General features: G+C 43.9%; 1 protein-coding gene across 1 annotated transcript in view; it reads left to right on the top strand.

The window, feature by feature from the left end:
* The window catches only part of LOC146992453 (nidogen-1-like), a 41,804-nt gene extending 20,828 nt beyond the window's left edge, over positions 1-20,976 (top strand). The window contains exons 11-20 of the mRNA XM_085790658.1: positions 1,837-1,983; positions 4,724-4,852; positions 10,338-10,586; positions 11,569-11,744; positions 13,071-13,197; positions 14,576-14,747; positions 15,462-15,619; positions 16,398-16,521; positions 18,425-18,537; positions 20,745-20,976. Coding sequence (XP_085646784.1) covers positions 1,837-1,983; positions 4,724-4,852; positions 10,338-10,586; positions 11,569-11,744; positions 13,071-13,197; positions 14,576-14,747; positions 15,462-15,619; positions 16,398-16,521; positions 18,425-18,537; positions 20,745-20,902 — 1,553 coding nt within the window. The 3' untranslated portion in view covers positions 20,903-20,976. The remainder of the gene's footprint in view (positions 1-1,836; positions 1,984-4,723; positions 4,853-10,337; positions 10,587-11,568; positions 11,745-13,070; positions 13,198-14,575; positions 14,748-15,461; positions 15,620-16,397; positions 16,522-18,424; positions 18,538-20,744) is intronic.
* The last annotated feature ends 91 nt before the right edge of the window (positions 20,977-21,067 follow it).

Raw genomic sequence — 21,067 nt, 5'->3', positions numbered from 1 at the left:
TCTTTGTCTGAGGAAGCCTCTTGTTGTACAGATGTTGTTGTAAAAAGTCCCAGAGAGACTTCAACAATCAGGGCTTTTGTCCGACGGAGATGGAGACTGGATCAGTGGAGAGACTCGGGACAGGAAGCTAAGGACACAGCAGAAACAGAACCAGAACCAGAAACGGTGTTTGTAGAGCTCAGAGGTCTCATTGATGTTGGCTGGCTGTCATGTAGTATAGCTACACTGCAAAAACTTGAAATCTTTCCAAGAATATTTGCCTCATTTCTTGTCAAAATGTCTCATTTCTAGTCAAAATGTCTTTCCACTTTAAAATAAGACTCATCACCTAAATATTTACTTGTTTTTGGATAATTTTCACTTTCGTTTCAGACAAATTTTCACTTGAAATGAGTAGAAAAAAATCTGCCAGTGAAAAGCTTGTAATAAGAAAGACAAACATCCTCAACTATCAGATTTTTCTACTTTTTTCAAGTGAAAATATGCTTGAAAGAAGTTTTTTTTTAAAGTGTCTAAAACAAGCTACTTTTTAATGTGATGAGTCTTATTTTAAGTATAGATAGACTTGTTTTGACTAGAAATTACATTTTGACTGGAAATAAGACAAATATTCTTGGTAAGATTTTTTGCAGTGTACGGTGGCCCAGAAGTGCACAAGACAACATTTGACTTTTAGAAATGGCTTGTTCCAGCGATTTTGGGGCTTTTTCGCCTTTAATGGATAGTATAGTTGGGAGAGAAACAGCAAATGGGAGGCAGAGAGAGGGGGGAATGACATGCAGCAAAGGGCCGCCTGAGTCGGGATTCAATACCAGCTGCAGCAAGGACTATAACCTACTCAACTGAGCTAAGCAACGCCCCGATTTTTGTCCTTTTTGTAGGCTATTTTGAAACCAAAGCAGCTTTCACTTGTTTGTGTTTTTGTGGTAGATAAAATATTTTATTTTGAAAGGACAAATTGCAACCATAAAGCATTATGGGAAAGATATGTCATATTACATTACAACATATTAAACTCTAATATCTGTTAGGACTCACTCAGTCAGAACGGTTGTGGTTCTGAAGGGTCCTGTTGGATTTAACCATGATGCTCTGCTTAAAGGGATAGTTCAACATTTTGGCAAATTTTTGCCCATTGCCATAATCCCTATAGTCATAGCAGTAGGTGCAAGCTATTTTTAGAACGGCGGAGCAGAGCCGTGAGCTGCTCAGAGCTACGCTACGGAGGCTCATGGGATTTCTCGGTTTCCCTCATCAAATACACAATCCAACAACTCCACAACGCTCTGGTGGACAAGTTGACCTGCACATTCACCACGCTATGAGATAATAACACAACGTTACCAGACAGAGTTGTTTTAGAGGGAAATACAGAGACTGCTTGATGAAAAACATTTTCCCGAAGGCAACGCGAAACAGCAGTTTTGCATGTATTTCCCTCTAAAACAACTCTGTCTGGTAACGTTGTGTTATTATCTCATAGCGTGGTGAATGTGCAGGTCACAACTTGTCCACCAGAGCGTTGTGGAGTTGTTGGATTGTGTATTTGATGAGTTTGATGAGGGAAACCAAGAAATCCCATAATGAGCCTCTGTAGCGTAGCTCTGAGCAGCTCACGGCTCTGCTCCACCGTTCTAAAAATAGCTTGCACCGACAATTAAAGGTAACAAACCTACTGCTGCTATGACTATAGGGATTATGGCAATGGGCCAATTTGACAAAATGCTGAACTATCCCTTTAACGACAGTTTTGTTTCGGCACCAAAACAAACAGATTTATGAGTTTAAAGTGACTAAATAAATAAATAACTGGACTGTGTTGATGTGTTTCTGCAGCAGAGAACCGTCCCGTGGTGGATCACTGCCAGAGAGGAAGTCACGACTGCGACGTCGCTGAGCGGGCGCTGTGCAGCTACACCGGAGGCTCCGCCTACCTCTGCTCCTGCCGGCCCGGTTTCCAGGGCGACGGCCGGGTGTGTCGGGGTGAGTGTGTGTGTGTGTGTGTGTGTGTGTGTGTGTGTGTGGACCTTGGGTAGATCTCTGGTGTTATGACTCTTCGTTATCGGTGAAGTCACAGACTCAACATGAAGCAGCCGAGGATCCTCCGTCCTGCTGCTCACTGTTCCTGTTGCTCTAAAGTAGAACCTCCTCCTCCTCCTTTTCATCCTCCTCTCCTCCTCATCTTTTTTCTCCTCCTCCTCTTTTTTCTCCTCCTCCTCTTCGTCCTATTCATCCTCCTCCTCCTCTTCTTCTCTCACCACCCCCTCCTCTTCCTCTTCTTCTTCCTCTTCCTCCTCCCTCTACTCCTCTTTTTTCTCCTCCTCCTCCTCCTTTTCATCCTCCTCCTCCTCTTTTTCCTCCTCTTCTTCTTCCTCTTCCTCCTCCCTCTCCTCCTCTTTTTTCTCCTCCACCTCTTCGTCCTATTCATCCTCTTCTTCTTCCTCCTCCCTCTCCTCCTCCTCCTCTTCATCCTCCTCCTTTTTTTCCTCCTCTTCTTCTCCCTCCACCTCCTCCTTCCCTTCCTCCTCTCCTCCTCCTCTTCTTCTTCCTCTTCCTCCTCTTTTTTCTCCTCCTCCTCCTCCTCTTCATCCTCCTCCTCCTCCTCTTCATCCTCCTCCTCCTCTTTTTCCTCCTCTTCTTCTTCCTCTTCCTCCTCCCTCTCCGCCTCTTTTTTCTCCACCTCTTTGTCCTATTCATCCTCCTCCTTATCCTCCTGCTCTTCCTCCTCCTCATCCTCCTCCTCCATCACATCACTGACACTAACAGTTGCAGGTGAATAAAGGTGCAGTTCAGCCAAACTGAGACTGTGGATGAAAACACCTGGCAGCCCTGTTTCTATAGAAACCTGTTGACTTCACCTGCGCTGTTGATGCTGGGCCATCTCCATGGCGACGTCATGTGGTGTGGTGTTAAAATTGTGTTTTTACTGATGAGGACGAGTTACCTGAAGGACGTCCATTAAAACACAACACATTCATACAACACTTGATGTGAAATACATTTACTTATATAGAAATATAAAGTGTAGCTATGTGTTTTGAATCTGAGTGAGAGAACATGTGCGCTCTCTAAACCGTTCCCCAGAGAAACGCTGAGCTCTCAGGTGTCGCTCACAGATTTACCTTCGTAGCCCCTGTAGCTCTGACTGTCGGTCATAAACACTGAAACAGACCAGAGGAGCCACAGACAGACACACGGTCGGTCGGTCGGTCAGTAACTCAGCTCTGTGGCCCCCGGGGGACAGGAAACGCTTCCACCTGGACAGGAAGTGCAGAAGAGCAGAAGATCCGACAGCTGTGCAGCTCATCTCTTGTATATACATCGTCCTCCTCCTCCTCCTGGTCCGGGCTCGGCTCCAGACTGCGGACGGTGAGGAATGTTCCTGCAGCTGGACCCGAGCCTCCGTCCTCGGCGCTCGGCCACGAAGCCTCTGATTTAAAACTGTGACCATGCAGTCTCCAGAGAAAAACCCAGAGAGGTTTCACTGAAGCTGCTGAGAACGAGACGGTCGATCGGCTCCACTGTGGACACCTGATACACAACTGTCATGGAAACAACATATATAAGTTCATTTCAAGACTTTTTCTCAGGCCGTAAAATAAGTTCACTGATGGGAAAGTGCTGCAGCTTTAGCTTTAGCTTCAGCTGCAGAAGCTAAACTCACAGAATCAGGAGGTTTGTGGACTGAGACGGTCCAACAGTAGAAACACAACAGAAAAAAATTAATTCATAAAATCCTTCCTTTACTTTTATGACCAATAATATTTTGTTGATATTGTTATTACGGCGCATACACTGTGTTTAGTATAGCATCACTGTGTTCGTTCAGTCTGAGTATTTAAAATAACGTTTGTATTCGTGAGCTGAATCACCAGTGTTGGGCATGTTACTTTTAAATGAATAATAGTTACTAGTTACTTACCCCCGAAAGTATAACTGAATTACTACATTATAAAAGTAAGTAACTTATTACCAGGAAAAGTAGCCTAACTAATGCTCAAATATGTAAAATTACTTGGACTCGCCCCCTTACCTCCCGTTTATCTGGAACTAACCAACTCGCTCCACCTGTGTGGAGGAATACTGTGTGAGTCGGTTAGTTCCAGATAAACGTTTTTTTTCCAACTAGTTGATGGACTGAAAATTGTTTTTATAACCATAGGCTAACGTTCAACACTTAAACAGGTGTATTATTATTTAGTGACGGGACTTCTTGAGTCAAGTAACAACGCATTTTATTGTCAGGAACGGTAACGGCGTTATAACAGGGAACTTTTTTGTTACTGAAAAAAGTAGCGCCGTTAACGCCATTATTTCATAGTCTAACGCTGTTATTCCCATCACTTGTTATCACTGTGATCAAAAGACGAAGACGAATCCCAGAAGCTGTTTGGACGATGAAACAGTGGAACGTACGGTCCTGAAGAAGCTAATGATTAGCAAATGCGTGACGACAAAACTCGCTAAATGCTAGAAATAGACAAAAAAATATCATTATGCTAACATTTTTGTATTGTCATGGTGAGAATGTTAGCGCACTTATGTTAGCCTGTACTGACGTTTCTGTTTGTTTGTTTGTGAGTTGTGAGCTGGGAAACGACACAAATCTGAGACACGGTGGACAATTTGCTGAAGAAGCTAACGATTAGCCGCTAGCTCCGGCAGTTGATGTTGAAGTTGGTTTCTATGGTGATTAATTGTATCTCTCTCTCTCTGTGTCCAGATGTGGACGAGTGTCAACAGGATCCATGTCACCGCGACGCGCTCTGCTCCAACACTCAGGGCTCCTACAGCTGCCAGTGTCATCCTGGTTTCCACGGCGACGGTTTCCAGTGCAGCCCCGTGTCCACAGGTAGGTCGGATGACGCCTAGCACACCTGGAAGTTGGTAAAAGTACGGTGGCTCAGAGGTAGGGTTGCCAACCGTCCCGGATTGTGCGGGACGTCCCGGGATATAGCCGGTTTTGATTTGTCCCGGACGGGACAGCCAACGTCCCGCACTCCAATCACAGCCCTCCCTTTACACGCGTGGCGTGGTGTGCAAGCCAGTTTGTTGGTGCATGCAGAAGCGCCAACTCCTCAAAAAGAAAAAAAAAGATCAGCGGATATGTGCTCTGTATGTGCGGCTCTGCGACGCGCTCATACAGAGAGAGCAGACGTCGGAGCAGCATTGCCTCTGCTCACAAATTGCCGAAGCGAGTGCAGCTGCAGGGACGGACTGGACACCTGTGTGTTCTGGAGAAGAACGGCCGGTAGCCCAGGACGGCCGGCGGCTAATTTGTAGTACTGTTTTCTTTTTTTTCTAAATACCCTAGAGCCTGTTTATCTGTGATCAGGGCCGGCCCAAGCCTTCATGGGGCCCTAAGGGGCCCTCTATTAATGTCAGGCTACTGATTTTTGATCATTTACACACCTAGCTACTACAAACTAATTAAAAATGTTCTAATCTGTTGTTACGGATCATCATCCTAGCCTGGAATTTTTTTAGCCATCTATGGTTTTTAATCTGAAATTATGTCAAATTCAGCCAAGTGCAGCCTGGGGTTGATTTACACTTAATATTCGAAGTGATAGGCCTAGCACAAGATATCATATGGGCCTACTAAAAGTAACAAAATAAACCAATAGCCAATGCATTTGCTGTAAACATGTCATAATTTGTCTTTGGTTTTAAACCCCCCCTCCCCCACTGCCGCCGCCGCGAAAAAATGTCCCTCATTGGAGAGTCAGATTGTTGGCAACCCTACTCAGAGGGGTCAAAACACGACTTCATCCGTTTGACAGAAACTCCCCAGCAACAAACAGGAAGTGTTTCTGGATCCGAGGACACAATAAAGGGAGGGACCAAAAGGCTAAAGGCTAATGCTAAGCTAACTGGTCCCTCACTTTATTGTGTCCCCAGACCGGTCCCTCACTTTATTGACCGGTCCCTCACTTTATTGTGTCCCCAGACCGGTCCCTCAATTTATTGACTGGTCCCTCACTTTATTGACCGGTCCCTCACTTTATTGTGTCCCCAGACCGGTCCCTCGCTTTATTGACTGTTCCCTCACTTTATTGTGTCCCTAAATTTATTGACTGGTCCCTCGCTTTATTGACTGTTCCCTCACTTTATTGTGTCCCTAAATTTATTGACCGGTCCCTCGCTTTATTGACCGGTCCCTCAATTTATTGACCCGTCCCTAAATTTATTGACCGGTCCCTCGCTTTATTGACTGGTCCCTCACTTTATTGACTGGTCCCTCACTTTATTGACTGGTCCCTCACTTTATTGACCGGCCCCTCACTTTATTGACTGTTCCCTCGCTTTATTGACTGGTCCCTCACTTTATTGACCGGCCCCTCACTTTATTGACTGGTCCCTCGCTTTATTGTGTCCATCACTTTATTGTCTGGTCCCTCGCTTTATTGTGTCCATCACTTTATTGACTGGTCCCTCGCTTTATTAACTGGTCCCTCACTTTATTGACCGGTCCCTCACTTTATTGACCGGTCCCTCACTTTATTTACTGGTCCCTCGCTTTATTGACTGGTCCCTCGCTTTATTGACTAGTCCCTCACTTTATTGACCGGTCCCTCAATTTATTGACCCGTCCCTCAATTTATTGACTGGTCCCTCGCTTTATTGACTAGTCCCTCACTTTATTGACTAGTCCCTCACTTTATTGACTGGTCCCTCACTTTATTGACTGGTCCCTCGCTTTATTGACTAGTCCCTCACTTTATTGACTGGTCCCTCGCTTTATTGACTAGTCCCTCGCTTTATTGACTGGTCCCTCGCTTTATTGACTAGTCCCTCACTTTATTGACTGGTCCCTCACTTTATTGACTGGTCCCTCAATTTATTGACTGGTCCCTCAATTTATTGACTGGTCCCTCACTTTATTGACTGGTCCCTCAATTTATTGACTGGTCCCTCACTTTATTGACTGGTCCCTCAATTTATTGACTGGTCCCTCAATTTATTGACTGGTCCCTCACTTTATTGACTGGTCCCTCACTTTATTGTGTCCCTCACTTTATTGACCGGTCCCGCACTTTATTGTGTCCCTCACTTTATTGACTGGTCCCTCGCTTTATTGACTGGTCCCTCAATTTATTGACCGGTCCCTCACTTTATTGACCGGTCCCTCACTTTATTGTGTCCCTCAATTTATTGACTGGTCCCTCACTTTATTGTGTCCCTCACTTTATTGACCGGTCCCGCACTTTATTGTGTCCCTCACTTTATTGACTGGTCCCTCGCTTTATTGACTGGTCCCTCAATTTATTGACCGGTCCCTCACTTTATTGACCGGTCCCTCACTTTATTGTGTCCCTCACTTTATTGACCGGTCCCGCACTTTATTGTGTCCCTCACTTTATTGACCGGTCCCTCACTTTATTGACCGGTCCCTCGCTGTATTGACCGGTCCCTCACTCTATTGACTGGTCCCTCGCTTTATTGAGTCCCCAGAAACACTTCCTGTTGAGTTGTGAGGTTTTGTCTCTGCATGTGTTTTGTCAGCCTGCTGTGTTGAGCCCTCAGGGCCACCGTACCGTACCGTAGCACAGCGCCGAGCTGAAGGATGTTTGAGTGTAAACAGCTTCATGTGAGACTCAACAAACATCTGAGGCTGCGTTCGCTGACAGACAGAATAATTAAAGACCAATTATCTGTCTGGTCCTGATGAGGCGATGAAATGTGTTTCAACAATCACACACGTTCTGTCATTCTTAAAAAAAACAAAGGGATACATTTCAACACAAAAGGATAAAAACCTGTTGAAATAGTCAAAACAAAACAATAACAAAGGTTTAGTGACGTCACAAAGCAGCACGGGATCATGGGAGTTGTTGTCTTCAGCTTCTTGTTTCTATTTCAACCATCAGAGACAAACACAACAGGATGTGATGTCATCAACAGGCGACCAATGAAACGATTTCTCTGGTTTAAGAACTAATGGACCAGACTTCAACATAACTGACTCATGTGCAAATAAAATACAATTACAAAGAGGAACAATTAGACTACCTAAGAATAAGACAGAATATATAATAAAATATATCCTACAATGTCCAAAACAATAAAAATATACACACTGCAAAAACTCAACATCTTTCCAAGAATACAAGAAAATGTTTCATTTCTAGTCAAAACTAAACTCTTTCCACTTAAAATAAGACTCATCACTCATCACAAACTTGTTTTTAGATCATTTTCACTTGTTTCAAACTAATTTTCACTTGAAATAAGTAGAAAAATCTGCCAGTGAAAGGAAGTTGTTTTGTGCTTGTAATAAGAAAGAAAAACTTGCTCCACTATCAGATTTTTCTACTTATTCCAAGAGAAAATCTGCTTGAAAGAAGTAAAAAAGTGTCTAAAAACAAGCTACTTTTAATGTGATGAGTCTTATTTGAAGTATAATGAGATTTGTTTTGACTGGAAATAAGACAAATATCTTAGCGTAGCTCTGAGCAGTTTTTGCAGTGCAGAACTAGTGCAAAAAGGAACGGCCTAAACGGTAGAGGTACGTATGTGGTTGTATTATTGTACACGGGTGATATATTGTTCTATTTATAGACGGTTACACACTGAAGTCTTCTCCCTGCTTTTTGTTGTTGTTGTTGTGCTGCTGTGTGTGTTGCTGTGTCAGCCTCCTCCTCCTCCTCCTCCTCCTCCTCTCTGACTCCAGGTGTTGGCAGCTGGAGTTAATCACACACTTCGCTGCTCCAAACCAAAGTTTTGTCATATTTTCATGCTTCTCTTTTATGACGGCGCCTCTGGAGACCATCATTTTCTTCTGTCCCCTGTCAAAACTTGTCGCAGCTCGGTCTCCTTTTGTCTCCGGCCTTTGATCCGGACCCTTCTCTCTCTCTCTCTCTGTGTCTGTGTCTCTGGTGGGGGTCGTCCTCCTCCCCCCTGCTGCTCCTTGTGGTTTAGTCTGTGGCTGATGGGCCAGACTGCGGTGTTGTGGCTGCTCCGCGGTCGCACATCGACGCCCTTGGGGATAAGAGAGTGTGAGGGAGCGGCGGCGGCGGCTCCAGATGTGGCCGTGACCACCGTCTGTGTCTCCTCAGCTGCCACGTACTGTACTGAGCCCTGTCTGTCTGTCTGTCTGCTCACAGCATTGTCAATAAAGTTCAGTCAAACCAGCAGCAGCTCACCAGAACGGATGTAGACAGAAATTAGCCAGTGATTAATATTTATTATTCATCGTCAGGGATTCATGTTTCCTGTTCAAAAGTGATAAGATGAGATAATAGGTCGGATCAAATCTTGAAAATCGGTCGTTCAAAGCTGAAAAAAGATCATTCACAGTGGATTTTAAAGGACAAATAAACAACATTTATAATGTTATATTTATTTGCACCTGAATTTAAACCATGACATTGATGAAGTTAATCAAGTTAACTTCTGATCATTCCACAAATGAAGGACGCTGAATTTAAATGAAAATGTGAATTTCAAAATTTGAAGTTTGAAACACATGGAAAAATATTCCTTATGTATTTGACTTCCAGTTATGTATATTTGCTTTTTTTCTATGTATTTATTGTGGGTCAGATTAGGTCTGGATGTTTAAAAAAAAACGTTTTCAACTCAACACAACAGGGCCGGTCCAAGACTCCACAGGGCCCTGAGCAAGATTTTATTTTGGGGCCCTTTATTACTGCCAATAATACTGATTATTGATCTTATACACACCTATAAACTTATTTATAAGCTATTTTTAGAACGGCGGAGCAGAGCCGTGAGCTGCTCAGAGCTACGCTACGGAGGCTCATGGGATTTCTTGGTTTCCCTCATCAAACTCATCAAATACACAATCCAACAACTCCACAACGCTCTGGTGGACAAGTTGTGACCTGCACATTCACCACGCTATGAGATAATAACACAACGTTACCAGACAGAGTTGTTTTAGAGGGAAATTCATGCAAAACCACTGATGCGCGTTGCCTTCAGGGACAGTTTTTCATCAAGCAGTCTCTGTATTTCCCTCTAAAACAACTCTGTCTGGTAACGTTGTGTTATTATCTCATAGCGTGGTGAATGTGCAGCTCACAACTTGTCCACCAGAGCGTTGTGGAGTTGTTGGATTGTGTATTTGATGAGTTTGATGAGGGAAACCAAGAAATCCCATAATGAGCCTCCGTAGCGTAGCTCTGAGCAGCTCTGCTCCGCCGTTCTAAAAATAGCTTGCACCGACAATTAAAGGTAACGAACCTACTGCTATGACTATAGGGGTTATGGCAATGGGCTGATTTGACAAAATGTTGAACTATCCCTTTGTGATGAAATATTGATTGTTGATCCTGGATGTCTCACTCTGTCTGTTATTCTGTGTTCCTCAGAGCGGGAGAAGACACCATGTGAGCGCCAGAGAGAGAGCGCTCAGGCTGCCGCCGCCGCCACCGGCTCCGGCTTCTTCTCTTTCTTCCGTCCTCGTCCGGCCGTCGGCGGTCAGTTCGTCCCTCAGTGCGACGAGCACGGAGCCTTCGAGCCGACGCAGTGTCACGTCAGCATCGGTCAGTGCTGGTGCGTGGACGCCGCCGGGCAGGAGATCCCCAACACCCGCACCGGGCCGGGCAGCACGCCGCTCTGTGAGTTGAACGTAGCTTTAAAGGGATTTTTTTCGTGTGTCTTGCCTCACTCCCGAGTCCATGACCAGCAGATAGACACCATCCTTTCGACTGTGCGTGCAATAACAAGGGAGATAGAGCCGTATCGCCCGTAATTAGCTTAGCTCAAACGCTGGAAATGTATAGGTAGTGTTAGCCTGCCTCCACCTAAAGTCGCTAATTAGCTTAGCTCAACGCTGGAAGTGTATAGGTAGCGTTAGCCTGCCTCCACCAACGCTGGAAGTGTATACTGATTTAATTTTAGCTCTAAACTCTGTAAATATATCACTTTATCAACATTTCAAACATTTTTAGGCGAGAAAGTAGCTGTTTAGATCAGCAGTGTGTCGTTAATTTGTCTAAATACCAGCTGTTTACAATTTTGTTGGGACGAATTCGGCGCTACTCAAGCTAGCCGTTGTGACCAACGCACTTTCGGTTACTTTCACAAAATGAAACACCCGTTGCCCTTTACATACAGACAACCATGACTATAGAATTTGTGCTTTTACTTTGAAATAGGAAGCTAACCTACCCTCGATGTAGCTAGCTTGAACCAAAATAAACCGTCTTTGCTTGAACCCTCCGTTTTGACCGATCTCGTCCCGTTAGCAGCATTTGACCGCTCAAGATGCCTTACCGGAGAGTTTTGTCAGCTCTGAGACGGAGATCGGCCCACCGGTTTCCGTTTAGAGTTGCCGAAGAGTTTCTCTGATGACTTTAGGTGGAGGCAGGCTAACACTACCTATACACTTCCAGTGTTTGAGCTAAGCTAATTACAGACGATATGGCTCTATCTCCCTCGTTACTGCACGCACAGTCGAAAGGATGGTGTCTATCTGCTGGTCATGGACTCGGGAGTGAGGCAAGACACGAAAAAAAAAGAAATTTTGGCGTATCCCTTTAACCTCAAACATTGACTCACACGACAAACAGCCAGTCACTGACTTCCCTCCCTGTGCAGGTATCAACCAGGCGGTGACTCCGCCCCCTGCAGTCGGCCCGACGCCGCGGCCCGACGTTCACCCCGTCGCCGCGGGAACGCACCTGCTGTTTGCTCAGAGCGGGAAAATCGAGCAGGTTCCTCTGGACGGATACAACATCAAGACGGACGAGGCCAAACCTCTGCTGCACATCCCAGTAAGACCTGACACAGCTGGACACAGGCTAATTTACCTCTTTATTTTGGCTTTCCCATTATCGTTACAATAGTAAAAGGTTATTTTAGTCATTTCCCACCATTATTCTTAAAGGAATAGTTCACCAAAACATGAAATTCAGTTATTAGTGCCTCCCCCTCATGCTGATGAATACTCCGGAGTAGTTTTTTATTCCTCAAAGTGCATCTGGAGGCCTGGGAGGCCGGTTCCTAGTCCAACCAAAACTTTATATGAGAGTAATAGGGCCCGACACAAAAACGTCCATAAAACTACACAAAAACCATTTAATATTCCTCCACACTGCTCGTCCACTGCAATCCAAGTGTCCTGAAGGGAGATAGTCCAGAGTTTACTGGAAACGACGTAATTTAGGACATTTTTACAGCCTAACAAAGTCCGGACTGAGCAGAGCTGGTCAGCCGGCCAACCTTCGTCGTCATCCCGGGGGGAGAAAACTATCGCTACAATCATTTACTGGAAACAATGTCATTTAGGACATTTTTACAGCCTAAACAGTCCTGTATTGAATTTGCCTGGCGTTCATACGATGTACTCTGGACTATCTCCCTTCAGGACACTTGGATTGCAGTGGACGAGCAGTGTGGAGGAATATTAAATGGTTTTTGGAAAGTTTTATGGACGTTTTTGTGTCTGGCCCAATTACTCTCATATAAAGTTTTCGTTGGACTACGAACCGGCCTCCCGGGTCTCCAGATGCACTTTGAGGAATAAAAAACTACTCTGCAGTATTCACAGCTCATTTATGTGAAAGAAAACACCTGATTTAAACCATCTGTTTCCTGTCTAAGGCTACCTAGCTTCGCCATGATGTGGTGAAAAGCACTTTCAGCTTCACCTTTAGTGGCTGCAGTTGGTTTTGTTATAGAAGCAGATCATCCTACATCTGTATTGATTAGCTCAGAGTGTGAACTGATCACTAGAGAGATCTTTCTGGGGCTCCAGATGTGAAAATGTTGAGTTGTTGAGTTGTTGGGACGTTGTGATGAAGATGATTCTTGGCTCCTTCCTGTCCGTATGTGAAGACGTCGGCGAACATACAGAGTCGCACACTGTCGCTGTTCATCGTGAGTCGAGCGTTGGCGCCTGAAACAATCCTCCGTTTGTTCTGCAGCACATTTCAGCGTCAGAACTCTTTTCTCCTCTGACATGAAGTTCATAAATCTGCAGCCTCTTCAGCCGAACGTCACACAAAAGACTCTTTGAAAACGTCTCACAGAAGAATGAATGAATGAATGAATGAAAGCGTCTGTTTTCCCCGTGTGTCTCTCCTCTCCTCTCCTCTCAGGACCGTGTGGTGATCGCCGTGGCCTACGACTGCGTGGAGAAGACGGTTTACTGGACGGACATCACCGGGCCGGCCATCAGCAAGGCCAGTCTGAGCGGAGGAGACGTCGTCCCGGTCGTCACTCAAGGTACAACGGACGTCACCGTGATGTAGCAACGAGGAAACAGTTAAAGGGATATCAATTAATCAATCAATCAACTTTATTTATAAAGCACATTTAAAAAACCACAGGGGAAGCCAAAGTGCTTTACATTGAGACATAAAATAGGTTTAAGATTAAGATAAAAGGAATAAAGACACAAACACAAAATCACTTCAAAAAACAGAAAAAACAAGACCAAAGAAAAAGAAATACAGTCTGAGTGAAGCGCTGGAGCCGCGGACCGATTCCCGACCGTCACCAACAACTAAAGCCTCGACTGGTAACAAGTATTAGGGCCGTTGTCGTGAGCTAGCTCGAGGCTAACTTCGGCTAACAGTAGCGGTTAGCATCCGCCGCTAACACCGTCTTCCCAGCTCACCACAACGGCATAAAAACATACATGGAGGCTCCTGGTGTTGGCGAATGGTCGGCTATCGGCCCACGGCTCCAGCGGTTCTTTCGGACTGCATTTCCTTTCCTTTGTTGTCATGACAACTGCTGCTGTCTGGGGCAGGAGGCTACACAGTTTAGCCCGAGAGGAGGGGCTGAGTTTCAATGTTTTGTTTACAAACTGCAACGAGCAAAACTCCAGACCCTACCTTTAAAGGCGAGGGAGTAGAAGTGCGTTTTTAAAAGAGATTTAAAAACAGGAAGCGAGGAGGCCTGTCTAACATTCAAAGGCAGCTCATTCCAAAGCTTGGGTGCAGCAGCGGAAAATGCTCTGTCACCTCTGAGCTTCAGCCTTGTTTCAGGGACTGTCAGCAGCAGCTGGTCGGCTGATCTTAGGGATCGGGGTGGGCAGTAAGGCTGAAGCAGATCAGATAGATAAGGTGGAGCAAGGTTGTTCAGGCATTTAAAAACAAATAAGAAAAGCTTAAAATTGATTCTGCGTTACACTGATGCTGCATTCACCTGCAGTCGGGCAGACGGCCGTCGCTAACAAACCAGATGTCATTTTAGTCACAGAAGTCCAGAGAAAGCCGGTAAAACGTGGGTCAGATAAAACAATACCACATCGCCATGACAACATATTGTCACGTGTATTGTTTTGCCTCGTGCTGACGGACCACTTGTTTACATAGAGGCTTGTTTATGCCGTTACGTCGTGCAGCGGCTGCCGTCCGTCTGCTGTCTGCCCAATTTCATGTGAATGCAGCATGAAAAATACAATTGAGTTGCTTGAGATATACAACCGCAAAAACAGGTAATAAACAGGTAACACAATAGTTACTTTGCATGTAATTAGTAGTTTTATAATGTAGTGACTCAGTTACTTTTTGGGAAAAGTAATGAGTAACTATAACTGATTACTTGTCAAAATCAACATGCGCAACACCGGTGACCCCGATGCTTCTGTGTCCAGAGCTGCAGAGTCCTGAAGGCGTCGCCATCGACCACGTGTCGCGCCTCCTCTTCTGGACCGACTCCATGAAGGACACGGTGGAGGTGTCCAAGCTGGACGGCAGCCAGCGCCGCGTCCTGTTCGATACCGACCTGGTGAACCCGCGGCCCATCGTCGCCAACCCATCGTACGGGTGAGTGAGTGAACGGAGCGGCGTCATGTGATCAGGTTTAAAGGGATAGTTCCAACATTTTGGGCAAATTTGTCCATTGCCATATTCCCTATAGTCATAGCAGTAGGTTCGTTACCTTTAATTGTCGGTGCAAGCTATTTTTAGAACGGCGGAGCAGAGCCGTGAGCTGCTCAAAGCTACGCTATGGAGGCTTATTATGGGATTTCTTGGTTTCCCTCATCAAACTCATCAAATACACAATCCAACAACTCCACAACGCTCTGGTGGACAAGTTGTGACCTGCACGTTCACCACGCTATGAGATAATAACAGAACGTTACCAGACAGAGTTGTTTTAGAGGGAAATGCAGAGACTGCTTGATGAAAAACTGTCCCTGAAGGCAACGCGCATCAGAGGTTTTGCATGAATTTACCTCTAAAACAACTCTGTCTGGTAACGTTGTGTTATTATCTCATAGCGTGGTGAATGTGCAGGTCACAACTTGTCCACCAGAGCGTTGTGGAGTTGTTCGATTGTGTATTTGATGAGTTTGATGAGGGAAACCAAGAAACGGCTCTGCTCCGCCGTTCTAAAAATAGCTTGCACCGACAATTAAAGGTAACGAACCTACTGCTATGACTATAGGGATTATAGGGCAATGGGCCAATTTGACAAAATGTTCTAAACTATCCCTTTAATGATGTTCTAACTGGTTTTGGTTGTGTTGGCTTCAGGCGTCTGTACTGGGCCGACTGGAACAGAGACGGGCCCAAGATCGAGATGTCCAACATGGACGGGACGGACCGCAGCGTCCTGGTGAAGGACGACCTGGGGCTCCCCAACGGTTTGACCTTCGACACCGACAACCAGCAGCTGTGTTGGGCCGACGCAGGTCAGAGAGAGCAGCAGAGACGTGCACTGCAACCTTTTACTTGAGCACTGTAGCACCTTATTACATTGTATGTTGTTGTTTGTGTTTCTTATTCCATCTTGGCACAACTCCGATTAAAAACCCTGCCCTGGTTCTTGCATTGCTGCACCCCCATTTCATCTATCCATCCATCCCTGACAGTTTTTTATTGCGCACTGTAGCACTTTATCACACTGTACTATATCCATTCTAGCACAACTCCATCAAGAAACTCTGTCCTCTTGCATTGTTGCATCTTCATCCATCTTATCCATCCATAAACAGTCTTTTTTTGTTTTTTCTTCTGTCATAGTAGCGTCATGTTAATTCATTGTCTCTCTTTGTAGTTTTTTTGTCTGTTGGTTTCTGTTGGATACATGTGTGTTTTTTCCTGTTTTATGAATTCTGTTGTTATGTCCTTTATTTTAATGGCTTTTACAGTAACACCTTGCCAGGAGGACTACATCTATCTATCTATCTATCTATCTATCTATCTATCTATCTATCTATCTATCTATCTATCTATCTATCTATCTATCTATCTATCTATCTATCTATCTATCTATCTATCTAATATCTAACCCTAACCCTACAGTCAGAAACTAGCCGTTGGCTAACACTGGCACTTTTACATTTTATTATGTCCATTAATGTGCATTGTCATCCTTAAATAAATACATAAATAAATAAATGAGGTGAGAGCTGCAGCAGCCAACGAGGTTCTGACCCGGTTTCTTCTCCTTCGTCCGTCGCTCTGCAGGAACCCGAGTGCTGGAGTGTATGGATCCTCACCGCCGGCTGAGGAGACGCATCGTGGAGGGCGTTCACTATCCCTTCGCTCTGGTGGCGTTTGGACGCAACCTCTACTACACCGACTGGAGGAGGTTCGACTTTCTCACTTTCTCACTTTTTTCAACGTTTTTCATTTTTATTTTGCAAATCAAAGTCAATAAAGCTACCGTATATGGTTCCTCGCCTGTCTAGGGTCAAACATGTTCAGTATTTTTGTAGAATGTTGATAGATAGATAGATAGATAGATAGATAGATAGATAGATAGATAGATAGATAGATAGATAGATAGATAGATAGATAGATACACTGCAAAAACTCAAAATCTTTCCAAGAATATTTGTCAAAACTAATCTCTTTTCTCTTAAAATAAGACTCATCACCTAAAAATGAACTTGTTTTGAGATAATTTTCATTTGTTTCAAACTAAATTTCACCTGAGATAAGTAGAAAAATCTGCCAGTGAAAGCAGGTTTTTTGTGCTTGTAATAAGAAAGAAAAACTCGATCCACTGTCAGATTTTTCTACTTATTTCAAGTGAAAATATGCTTGAAAAAAGTAAAAAGTGTCTAAAAACAAGCTGCTTTTTAATGTGATGAGTCTTATTTTAAGTATAATGAGATTTGTTTTGACTAGAAATGACATTTTGACTAGAAAGAAGAGAAATATTCTTGGTAAGATTTTGAGTTTTTGCAGTGTAGATAGATAGATAGATAGATAGATAGATAGATAGATAGATAGATAGATAGATAGATAGATAGATATACTTTATTGATCCCAAGCTGGGAAATTACAGTACAATTTCAATTGTAGCGCCGCATTATGTAATAATGTAGCCTCATGATGTAATAATGCCACATTCTGTAATAAAATTCTTTAATGCAATACATAATAAACTTTGCTGCTTTTTGTAATAAGTTGTTACATGATGCACCAAATTATTACCATTTACTTCATTAAAAAAAATGCAAAACCCACATTTTGTAATAATTTGGTGCATTATGTAACAACTTATAACAAAATGCAGCAAAATTTATTACTGATCGTGTTCAAGAATTATATTACAAAATGCGGCATTATATCATGAAGTGAAAATGTATTACATACATAATGTACTTTTAGAGTATTTTCATTTACAGTTTTTTAACAGTATTCCTATTTACAGTTTTTTTTGTTTTTGTTTTTTTTTACAGTATTTTACGGAATTGTCATTTACTGTGTTTTCATTTCAGTATTTTTACTGTATTGATTTACAGTATTAGAACTGTTTTTGGTAACCCTTTGATTTACAGGCCGCTAATTACGTGACAATGTCAAGAAATAACAATTAATTGCGTAGTAACGTCTAGAAATAGCCGAGAAATAACCGTCAATTTCACAGTAATGTCATGTTTTTTCCATAAATGTCACATGCTTTTCATGCTTTTTTTCTCCACCAAGTCCTTGCAGTTGACCGATATTTCTACTATATTTCTACGCAATCAATTGTTATTTCTTGGCGATATTTCTCGACATTATATTGATTGTTATTTCTAGACATAATGACGCAATTAATTGTTATTTCTTGGCTATTTCTTGACATTATCATGTAATTACCGGCCTGTAAATTAAAGGATTCAGTTACAGTATTACTGTATTTTCATTTTCAGTATTAGTATTGTTGCTCAGTCATAGTATTGCAGTATAAGTGCTTTTTTTCTATTTGTTAACATTTACACTTCACTGTCAATGGTTTTACAGTGGGGAAGAATTAGAGTACGGACAAATATTTTGCCACAATCCTTTGCTATTTACAGTTATATAGTATCTTACAGTAAAATACTGTTCAAATGTTGACCAATATCAGGCATAAATGTGTAGGTGAACAAGTTGTACGATCAAATATGGAGCCACGATGTAACCAAAATGTCCAACTATATAATGCGTAACGAGTTAAACGTGTTACGTGACCCTGTGTGTGTGTGTGTGTGTGTGTGTGTGTGTGTGGTCGTCGATAGGGAGGCCGTGGTCGCTGTGGATCGACACGCAGAGAAAGAGACGGACGAGTTCCTGCCTCAGAAACGCTCTCGGCTGTACGGCATCACCACGGCAACCACGCAGTGTCCGCAAGGTAAGAAGAGGTGTACGCTTCGATCGACTCCTTTTCAGTCTGTCCGATCAATTTGTTGATCCAGTTCCCCTCAAAAGTGGAATAACTTACAGAACTGTCTGAAACTTGATCGCCTTATTTATCTAGACAGCTCTAACAACTTACTATTAAAGGGATAGTTAAACATTGGTTACGGAGGCTCATTATGGGATTTCTTGGTTTTTCCCTCATCAAACTCATCAAATACACAATCCAACAACTCCACAACGCTCTGGTGGACAAGTTGTGACCTGCACATTCACCACGCTATGAGATAATAACACAACGTTACCAGACAGAGTTGTTTTAGAGGTAAATGCAGAGACTGTTGATGAAAAACTGTCCCTGAAGGCAACGTGCATCAGTGGTTTTGCATGAATTTCCCTCTAAAACAACTCTATCTGGTAACGTTGTGTTATTATCTCATAGCGTGGTGAATGTGCAGCTCACAACTTGTCCACCAGAGCGTTGTGGAGTTGTTGGATTGTGTATTTGATGAGTTGAAACCAAGAAATCCCATAATGAGCCTCCGTAGCGTAGCTCAGAGCAGCTCGCGGCTCTGCTCCGCCGTTCTAAAAACAGCTTGCACCGACAATTAAAGGTAACAAACCTACTGCTATGACTATAGGGATTATTATGGCAATGGGCCAATTTGACAAAATGTTGAACTATCCCTTTAAAGTTAAAAAGAGTTTTAAAAAAAGTCATTATTATTATTAAGTCAAGGCAAAAAAGAAAAAGAAAACATCCAGCTTTTAGTTAATATCAATAAGATGAAGTGTAAATCGATCACCTGTTCGATTCCCGTCGTGAACAGACAGAGCAGTTGAATGTAGTTTGTTCAGTGGTGAAAGTGAGGTAGTGAGTCTGGCGGCCTGGTGGCGCAGTGGGCGGACGGCATGTTCTCCCTGAGCGTGGTGGTGATTGATTCCAGATGTGTGTGTAACATGATGATGTGGGTGATATAAGCGTGGGAACTGTGTGGTGAGAACGAAGCAGCAGCTGTGACTCAACATCTGGCCCCGAGCCCTGGACCTACAGCCTCTACAGCATGATCCGATCCTCTGCTTCCTGTTGCCGCGGCAGCAGCAGCAGCAGCAGCGTCCGGACTCGAACTCCGATCCGTCTGCAGATGTTCACCGGTGACAGAGAGCGAAGTGGGCATGGCCTAACGTCATTGTTCTACCTGTGTTTCTGTAAACATTCTGAGCTGGGCGGAGCTACAGCTGAGTGGGCGGGGCTTCAGAGGCTCACTGAACTCTGATTGGTCGGCATCAGAGCCTGAGACTCAGGAAGATGATCAATGACAACAGATCAATGGTTTTGATTGATTCTTCTCTTCTCTCCTCTCTTCCCTTCTTCTCTCCTCTTATCTGCTCTTCTTCTCTTCTCCTCTATTTCTCTTCTCTTATTTTCTTTTGTTTTCTCTTCTCTTCTCCCCTCTTCTCTTCTTTTCTCCTCTCTTCCCTTCCTCTTTTCTTTTCTCTCCTCTCCTCTTCTTCTCTTCTCTCATTTTCTCTTCCATTCTTCTCTTCTCTTCCCTTCCTCTTTTCTTTTCTCTCCTCTTCTTCTCTTCTCTCCTTTTCTCTTCCATTCTTCTCTTACCTTCTTTTCTCTTCTCTTCTCTCCTCTTCCCTTCTTCTCTTCTCTTCTTTTCTCCTCTCTTCCCTTCTTATTTTCTTTTCTCTCCTCTTCTTCTCTTCTCTCCTTTTCTCTTCCATTCTTCTCTTACCTTCTTTTCTTTTCTCTTCTCTCCTCTTCCCTTCTTCTCTTCTCTTACCTTCTTTTATCTCTTACCTTCTTTACTTTTCTCTTCGCCCCTCTTCTCTTCTTTTCTCCTCTCTTCCCTTCTTCTCTTTTCTTCTCTTACCTTCTTTTCTTCTCTTACTTTCTTTTCTTTTCTCTTCGCCCCTCTTCTCTTCTTTTCTCCTCTCTTCCCTTCTTCTCTTACCTTCTTTTCTTCTCTTACCTTCTTTTCTTTTCTCTTCGCCCCTCTTCTCTTCTTTTCTCCTCTCTTCCCTTCTTCTCTTCTCTCCTCCTCCTCCTCCTCCTCCTCCTCCTCTTCTCCTCCTCCTCCTCTCCTCCTCCTCCTCTCCTCCTCTCCTCCTCCTCCTCCTCCTCTCCTCCTCCTCCTCTCCTCCTCTCCTCCTCCTCCTCCTCTCCGCTCCTCCTCCTCTCCTCCTCTCCAGCCTATAACTACTGCGCCAACAACGGCGGCTGCTCTCACCTGTGCCTCCCGCGGCTCGGCGGCTTCACCTGCCGTTGCCCAGACAACGCCGCGGATCGCTGCGTGGAGCAGGAGGAGGAGAGGAGAGGAGGAGGAGAGGAGAGGAGGAGGAGCCAGTGATCGGACGACAAAACACACTTAACAGAGTTTTTTTTTTGGTTTTTTTTGTACGTTTGTCACTTGAACTGAACGTTGGTCTGACGTTTCACCACCGCCGTTGCCTTGACGACGTCTCTGCAGGTGAAACGATGAACGTCGGACGCCTGTTTGTTTTTGTTTTTATTT

This window comes from Trachurus japonicus, chromosome 1, assembly GCF_045865225.1.
Source record: "Trachurus japonicus isolate A0001 chromosome 1, Traja_1.0".
Taxonomy (NCBI): Eukaryota; Metazoa; Chordata; class Actinopteri; order Carangiformes; family Carangidae; genus Trachurus; species Trachurus japonicus.
Note: the sequence above shows the minus strand (reverse complement) of the source record. Positions and strands in the feature narration are given on the sequence as shown.